At 42.5% G+C, this 8,989-nt stretch overlaps 1 protein-coding gene across 1 annotated transcript in view; it reads left to right on the top strand.

Annotated features, from left to right (window-relative positions):
• LOC126494580 (cytochrome P450 2B2-like) overlaps nt 1–3,897 on the top strand; it is a 54,865-nt gene extending 50,968 nt beyond the window's left edge. The window contains exons 6-9 of the mRNA XM_050132012.1: nt 1,220–1,396; nt 1,836–1,977; nt 3,329–3,516; nt 3,679–3,897. Coding sequence (XP_049987969.1) covers nt 1,220–1,396; nt 1,836–1,977; nt 3,329–3,516; nt 3,679–3,897 — 726 coding nt within the window. The remainder of the gene's footprint in view (nt 1–1,219; nt 1,397–1,835; nt 1,978–3,328; nt 3,517–3,678) is intronic.
• The last annotated feature ends 5,092 nt before the right edge of the window (nt 3,898–8,989 follow it).

The raw sequence follows: 8,989 nt of genomic DNA, 5'->3' as shown, positions 1-8,989 counted from the left end.
GGACCTGTTCTATCAGATCTTCTCACTCATCAGCTCATTCTCCAGCCAGGTCAGTAGGTGGGAAGAGAGGAGCATCCAAGACAGTGGAAAGAAGACAATGCTAGGTGGGTAAAAAAAGGAGTCTCTTAGGGCTGAAGAAAGACAGAGACAACTTCGAGAGGCAAAGAGGTTGCGAGCAGGTGGGAGATAGGGTGGGGAGCAGGGCAGAGATGTAAATGCAGAAATACAGAGTCATTCACACCTGCACGAAATGGTGATGTGGGTGCTGCAGCTGTAGCTCTGAGGGTAGAGGACTTGGTTTTCATGCATGAGGTCCTCATTGCATTTCCTGGGTGTGGTGGCACACCACTCATGCAGTTCCAGAACGTGGAGGCAGGAAGATGATAAATTCAGGGTGATCCTTTGCTATACTGAGTTTAAGGCCACTCAGGCAAGAATGGGACCTTGTATGCATAAGCAAATCCCCAAATTAAAACACACAATGACAATTCAGCACAGGGATTGGGAGAGAGAGCAGAGGAGAGGAAAATGGAGGCACAGAGTGCAAGGCCAGGGTGAGAGGCAGGTTTAGAGAGAAAGCTCAGAGCATGCATGCATGTAGAGTGTATACATATGAGAGAGATGTGTATATTTGTGTGTGTATTTTGTGTACTTATCCCTTTGACATGGGCATCTAGGGGCATGAGGTGGTTTGAGTGAGATTGGTCCGCATAGGGTAGTGTATTTGCATGCTTGAAGAGCTGTTTACAAGGATTAGGATTTGTGTCCTCATTGGAGAAGATGTGTTGCTTGACTGAATTTTGAGTTTCCAAATCCCATGCAAGGCCAGGGTTCCCTCTAGTTCTTCCAGTCTGTCTGTATACCACGGTGTCGATCTCAGACTCATGCCCTTCTGCGTGGATATCATGATGTCAGCTCACAGACACATGCCCTTCTGCATATACATCATTATGCCAGTCCTTAGGCACATGTCTGTCTACATGGATGTCACGATGAAAGCTCTCAGGCACATGCCAGGCCTGTCTGCTTCCTGCCATGATGATAATAGACTAACTTCTGATACTGTAGGCAAGCCCTCAAAAATGCTTTTTTTTGTAAGAGTTGCCTTGGCTATGGTATCTCTTCTCTGGGTATGGTGCAGCAATAGAACACTAAGAGCACTTCCACTTCCTGTGATCTAAAAGCTCAAGAGAACCTCCAGGGTCCTTCTTTCTTGCAGGTGTTTGAGCTCTTCTCTGGTTTCTTGAAGTACTTTCCTGGTGCCCACAAGCAAATCTTCAAAAAAGCTCAAGAAATCCTTGACTACATCGGCCACAGTGTGGAGAAGCATAGGGCAACCTTGGACCCCAACAATCCAAGAGACTTCATCGATACCTACCTAATACGCATGGAGAAGGTAAGTCCTGCGTGAATGAGAGGGGATGGCTGAGAGTGAAGGCTGAAGGTATGAGCTGAGGAAAAGAGGGCAGAGGATGGGGAGGAGAGACAGGAAATGGAGAGAGTGTGATGCAGAAGTGTCTGGCAAATGATGAAAATGAAAGGAAGAGAAAATGTGATAGGGAGAAGGAAGGGTGGGGAAGAAATAGGGCAAGGGACAAAAAGCAGGAAAGACCACAGAAGAAGAAAGAGCATGGAAGACAAACCATGCTAAACTACCAGAGAGCACAGTAGAGAGAGAAGACAGAACAGACAGAGATCAAGCAATATTATTAAGGACTGAGAAATGCCATGTGATTCATATAATGTGAGACAGAAGAACAGTTCCCAGGATGTGTGTGCATCTTTCTGAAAGGCTCCAGTCACCCCTGACCCTCCCTTCTCCCATCTGGAACCAGGAGAAGTCCAACCAACACACGGAGTTCCATCACCAGAACCTCATGATCTCCGTGCTGTCTCTCTTCTTTGCTGGCACCGAGACCAGCAGCGCCACGCTCCGCTATGGCTTCCTTCTCATGCTCAAATACCCCCATGTTGCAGGTGAACCACAGGCGGACAGTTGGGGAAACTTCTAGCTCCCTATTGTCTGGGAGTTTGTGTAGATGATAGAGCATGGGCCTCTTATATCTGGAGCTCTGTATCTTTGTCCTAAGTCTTAACTAGGGCTGTGCTGTGGATGGTGCATGAATGATCACTCAGCTGTCCTGTTTTCTATTGTTTTCACCTACCAATTAATGGTTGATGCACCCATCCTTCCTTCCATCCATCCATCTATCCATCCATCCATCCATCCATCCATCCATCCATCCATCCATCCATCTATCCATCCATCCATCCATCCTCATTTATTCATCCACATATTTGCTTGATGCTTGGTTAGTTGTATTCATTGATTTATTTGTCTATGAACCACTTATTAAGTGATTAATTGATTAATACAGTGGGAGAGAAGTGGAATATGGACATCCAGTTTTGCTTTGCTCATTTCACTCACCCAGAAATCTTTCCTTTATTAACCAACTCATCCATTGCTTGCTGACTTACACCCTAACATTCTAAGAATCTGAAATCAATGTGATGTTTTGTGTGTTTGTCTGCTGCAATTCATGTGTGGAGGTGGGAGAACAACTTTGTGCTGTGGGTCTCTCCTGCTTTTCCCATGGGTTCTGATGCCAAAGGCAGTCTGTTAGGATGGAAATCAATGCATTTGCTGACTGAGTCATTTCATTGACCAGTGTATTCATATTTAATATTCAGTTATACATAGATTAAGTTATTTCCTTTATTCCTGAGGATATAGCCTCAGGTTATTATTCTGGATTTTTACAATTGTTTTTAGTAGTGTGCATTGTTGTTTTGTCTGCATATATGTCTGTGTGAGGGGGTCGAATTCCCTGGACCTGGAGTCAAAATGTAAGTTGCCATGTGAGTGCTGGGGATTGAACCCCGGTCCTCTGAATGAGCGACCGGTGCTCTTAACCATCAAGACATCTCTCCAGCTTCCTCATTTTAAAATATAAATTTCATTCAAAGATGTATGTGTGTGTGTGTTATGCAGGAACAGAAATTATGTAATTATATTTCAAATATGGAGAATTCTTATCATCTCTCTCTCCAGCATTCCCTCAGACTGATAGGTGAAAATAGCCCTTTATTGTGGGTTCTCCTTTTTTTTCTGTTATGAACAAGGTTGGAGCTTTGGAGAGAGTCTCTAACATAGCTGTGGCTGGAGAGAATGCAGGTGGGTGTACCATAGAGTGCTCTGTGTCTTTCTCAGCAGAGTCTCCTGGATCTGCACTGTTCCTAAGCTATTGGCTCACAGAAAACAGGGTCACTGTGCATTGCCTCTGTAAAGGAATCGACATTCTATGTTGTCTCCTATTCCGTGCAGAGAAAGTCCAAAAAGAGATCGATCAGGTGATCGGCTCACACCGCCCACCAATCCTTGAAGACCGCACCAAAATGCCTTACACTGAGGCTGTCATCCATGAGATTCAGAGATTTTCAGATCTTGGCCCAATTGGATTGCCACACAAAGTCACCAAAGACACTTTGTTCCGAGGGTACCTGCTCCCCAAGGTGAGACCAGCTGCGATTCCACATCTCTTTGCCATGGATATGCTCCATTCTCCCAGGGACAACCCTGCTTGTGGTTTCCCATCATTCTGTGCTTCGATAAAGACTGTCCTCATATGGGAGCCAGGGTATACTAATATCATTGTCTCTCACAATGCCTCCCAGAATACTGAAGTGTACACCATCATGAGTGCAGCTCTCCATGACCCACGGTACTTTGCACAACCAGATGCCTTCAATCCCGACCACTTCCTGGATGATAATGGGGCTTTGAAGAAAATTGAAGCTTTTATGCCCTTTTCTACAGGTGAGAGGGACCTGTGCTTCCTTTCCCAGACACTAGAGGGCAGGCTCACCCTCCTGGAGACAGGACTAGGTCCGTGATTACTTAGTGCTATTCTGGCTGCCAAGTTTGCCTGAACCATCACTTTCAAGCTGGTTCCTGTCCCATGAGGGACTATTGACTTAAGGAGCATTCTACTGAGGAGGATTTTGGAGAAGTATTTAAAAGTCTTTGAACTCAAGCAATTAATTTTCTTTCCAATTTTATTTTTATGGGAAAATCTTTTTGAAATGAGTGATAACATTTGTCTTTATGCGTGACTAAATGTCTAACAGAAGAGAGTGAAGGATGTTCACAGAGAACAAAATGGATTAAATGCACAAGGTCTTTCCTGCCCCAGCCAACAATAAACAACAGATTAATTAATAGAGATGATGGGAGCACAGATATTCCCAGATCAGGATGTCCAAGATAATTTTAAAGCCAATGTAGTAATTTCCACATAAAGTCCTCAAAAGAACAGAAGACAGTTTCCCCAGCGTAGAAAGTGCAGCGATGAAAATCCGTCAATTCTTCCTCAGTTGCATAAGCCATCCAGACAGAATGTTCCTCTTCCTGTTAGACTTCTGCTATTTTTCTTTTCCCCCTTTTATTAAGAATAGATTCTTTCCTCATACAATATATATTGATTACTGTTTTCCCTTCCCTCTACTCCTCAGAGTCTTCCCCCAGATCCATTCCTTTCTGTCTCTCATTAGAAAAGAACAGGCTTCTAAGAGATACAACCAAATATAACAAACAAGAAATCAGATTAAACAAATCCATCCCATTAATGCGCAATGTAAACCAACAGAAGGAGTAGGGCCCAAGAGAAGGCACGAGAACCAGAGACCCACTCATCCGCACACTCAGGAATCCATGGAAACACTGGACTGAAAGCTGTAAGATGTGCACAGAGGACCTGGTGCAGACCCGAGCAGGCCCTGTGCCTTCTGCCTCAGTCTGAGTTCATGTGAGCTTTGCTCAGTTGGTTCAGAGTCTTGTTCTCTTGGTGTCCTGCATTCCCTCCGACTCTTACCCTCTTTCTGCATCCTCTTCCTCTGGGTGCTCTGAGCTCTGAGGGGAGGGTTTTAAGAAAGACATTCCATTTAGAGCTCTGTGTTCCAAGGTTTCTCTCTCTGTGAAATGTCTGGCTGTGTCACTCTGAATATGTTCCCATCTGCTGCAGGGGGCAAGCTTCTCTGATAATGGCTGAATAAAGAGGGATCTGATCTATGAGTGTAGCAGAATATCTTCAGGGGTCATTTTGTTGTTACTTTTTTTTTTTCTTTTCAGATCTTATAGCATATGATTTTGTCCTATGTCTTTGAGCTAGTTAGTCTCTGGCTCTTGGTCACCAAAACAGTGTCACATATACAAAGCAGACATTGATTGAATAGTTACTTCTACAATATGCCAAAATTCAGCCCTAGCATATCCTGCAGACAAGACAGCATTGCTTATCAAATGTTTTGTCCCTGGATTGATGTAGATACTTCTCTTTTAGTAGCCAATAGAATACCTCCCATACCTATGACGCTAGAATTTGGGGGTGAAGGTTCTAGTAGCCATAAGATCAACATCTCCAAGTTCAATGTGCCATGTGGGTATTGTCTTCAGCAATAGACCTTGCTGTCAGTTTGTGGAATCAGCTTACTGTCTTGGCAACAGCCTTGGATTATTTGTGGTTTCCCATGGGACCCCTTTGGCCAATTGTTGAAATAGGAGCGGCGGCGGGGCTGCGTCCCCAACACCCCGGCCGCTTGGCTAGCTCATGCCCGAAATAACAACACACAAACTGTATTCATTTAAAGAACTGCTTGGCCCATGAACTCTAGCCCTTACAGGCTAATTCTCGCACCTGGACTAGCCCATTTCTAATGATGTGTGTAAGCACCCCAAGGTGCGCTTACCGGGAAGATTCTAGCCTAAGTCCATCGTGGGTTGCAGCTGCCTGGGAGAGCAGAGCATGGCGGCTGTCCGGTCCCTCTGGAAGCAGCGCAGAGTCTGACCTCACTTCCTCTTCCGCCCAGCATCCTATTCTGTTTACTCCTCCCATCTATGTTCTAAGCTATGAGGCCAAGCAGTTGGTTTATTGCTCAGCCAATGAAATCAACAGATTGATATATGACACTCCCACATCAGCCAACAATTCAATTGAATGTAACCCATCCTGGTACTAGAAGATTTGTTTACTGACAGTATCTGACCAGTTGGAGCTATGTCTCCCTCATTATTTGGAGACTTCATTCGGATCATCTTCATAGAGTTTAGGAAGTTTGTACTATACTAGATTTCCACACCAGCACTCAATGCCTCTTAATTCTAGCTGTCTCTCCCCACACTCTATCCCTCAAGCCCATCTCTCCTCCCACTTGAACCTTCCATTCCTGTCCCCTCTGATGCTCCTAGTCCACCCATGAACTCTATTTTTCCTTCCTAGAAACATCCATGTCTTCCTCCTAGTCCTCTTGTCTCTATCTAACCCTTCTGGGTCTATGGATTGTAGCTTGCTTATCATTTATTTAATGTCTAATATCCACATATAAGTGAATACAAACCATGTTTATCTTTCTGGGTCTGGGTTGCCTCACTCAGGATTTTTTTCTAGTTCCACTCATTTGCCTGAACATTTAATGATTCTATTTTTTTAAAACATCCTGATAATACTCCTTTGTATAAATGTATCACATCTTCTTTATCTTTCTGTTGAGGAACATGTAGTTTGTTTTCAGTTCTGGCTACTTCGAATAGAGCAACAATGAACATGGTGAGCAAGTGTTTGTGTGGTAGGATTAAGTGTTTTTTGGGTATATGCCTAAGATTGGTATAGCTGGGTCTAGAAGTAGATCGATTCCTAACTTTCTGGGGAACTGCCACACTGATTTCCATAGTGACTGTGTACATTTGTACTCTTAGCAGCAGTGAAGAAGTGTTCCCCTTGCTCCACATTCTCGACAGCATGAGCTGTCACTAGGTTACTGATCTTAGTCATTTTGATAAAGAAAGACTCTCAAAGTCAATATGATTTACATTTCCCTGATGGTTAATGGTGTTGAAATATAAGAGTGTCATGAGAATTCTGTTTAGGTCTATACCCCATTTTTAATTGGGTTTTCAGTTTTTTTAACCTAATTTCTTGAGTTTGATATATAATTTAGATATTAATCCTGTACTGGATGTGAAATTGCTAAAAAAAATTCTTTCCCATTCTGTAGGATGCCACTTTGTCCAAATGATGGTGTCCTTTGCCTTGCCAAAGCTTTTCAGTTTCATGAGATCCCATTTACTAATTGTTGACCTTAGTGTCTGTGCTATTGGTTCTCTGTTCAGGAAGTTGGCATCTGTGCCAATGAGGTCAAGGCTGCTCCCCACTTTCTTTGCTCTTAGCTTCAGTGTATCTGGGTTTATTTATTTATTTAGTTTTTTTTTTTTTTTAAATTTTTCAAGAGAGCGTTCTCTGTGAAACAGTCTTGGCTGTCCTGGAACTCACTCTGTAGACCAATCTGGCCTTGGACTCATAGAGATCCACCTGCCTCTGCCTCTTGAGGCTGGTATTAAGGGTGTGTGTCACCACTGGTTTTATGTTCAGGATTTTGATCCATTTCAAGTTGAGTTTTGTTCAGGGTAGTAAGGATCTATTTGCGTCCTTCTACATTCAGCTATCCAATTTGACTAGCACCATTTGTTGAGGCTGCTGTCCGTGTTTTTCAGTTTTTTCTTGCTTCTTTATCAAAGCTCACTTCAGCCCCCATCCTTTTGGTCCAAACTCAGCTTCTGAGTAAGGCCACCAAAGGCTGGCTGCTCCCCCTGAGATGCTCAAAACCAACCCTACAGGATATTTAAGACCTGGACCCTAACCTGCCATGAGATTTCTCTCCTGCTTTCTTTCCCCAAGAATCACCAGGGAGTTAATATGCTTTGCTTATTAAACTTGGTCTTATTAATTTGGCTTGATTGGGTTACTGTGTCAGCAGAGAGACTTAATATCGGGGTATGGAAACCTAACACATAAGTATGTGATTTATGTCTTAGTCTTCAATTTGATTCCATTAATCAACATGTCTTTTATGACAATATCATGCTGTTTTTACTCCTACAGCTCTGTAGTACAACTTGAAATAAAAAATGATAAGACCCCCAGCAATTCTTTTATTGTTCAGAATTATGTTAGCTATCCTGTGCTGTTGTTGTTGTTGTGTATGTGTGTGTTTCCATATGAAGCTGAGAACTGTCTTTTAAGATCTATGACAAATACCCTTGGAATTTTAATGGGGATAGGATTGAATCTGTAGATTTCATTTGGAAGGATGGTTGTTTTTACTATGCTAATTCTACTGATTTATCAGCATAGGAGATCTTTCCATCTTCTCCAATTCTTTCTTCAAAGACTTGAAGTTTTTATTGCACAAGCCTTTCACTTGCTTGGTTAGAGATACCCCAGGATATTTATATTATTCTCTGTTCATTTCAGGATCCCATTTTTTAATTGGGTTATTTAGAATTTTAATGTCTAATTTCTTGAGTTCTTTATTTATTTTGGAGATCAGTCCTTTGTCATATGTGGGGTTGGTGAAGATCTTCTCCCATTCAGTAGGTTGCCTTTTTTGTCTTAATGACAGTGTCCTTTGGTTTACAGAAGCTTCTCAGTTTCAGGGGGTTCTATTTATTCAATGTTGTGTGTGCTACTGGGGTTATATGTGAGAAGTGGTCCTATATCCATGTATTGCAGGCTACTTTCCACTTTCTTCTCTATCAGGTTCAGTGTGGTTTGATTTATATTGAGGTCTTTAATCCATTGGGATTTGAGTTTTGTGCATGGTGATAGATATGGATCTATTTTCATTCTTCTACAGGTTGACATCCAGTTATGCCAGCACCATTTGTTAAAGATGCTTTCTTTCTTCCTTTGTATAATTTTAGCTTCTTCATCAAAAATCAGGTGTTCATAGGTTTGTGGATTAATATCCGGGTCCTTGATTTGATTCCGTAGGCCAAAATTTCAATTTTGATGCCAATACCACGCTGTTTTCATTAGTGTAGCTGTGTAATAGAGTTTGCTGTCAGGGTTGGTAATGCCTTCGGAAGTTCCTTCATTGTGTAGAATTGTTTTGGCCATCCTGGATTTTTTTTTGTTATTCCATGTAAAGTTGG

This window comes from Alexandromys fortis, unplaced genomic scaffold, assembly GCF_014885135.2.
Source record: "Alexandromys fortis isolate MF-2015 unplaced genomic scaffold, M_Fortis_MF-2015_v1.1 scaffold_394, whole genome shotgun sequence".
Classification (NCBI taxonomy): Eukaryota; Metazoa; Chordata; class Mammalia; order Rodentia; family Cricetidae; genus Alexandromys; species Alexandromys fortis.
Note: the sequence above shows the minus strand (reverse complement) of the source record. Positions and strands in the feature narration are given on the sequence as shown.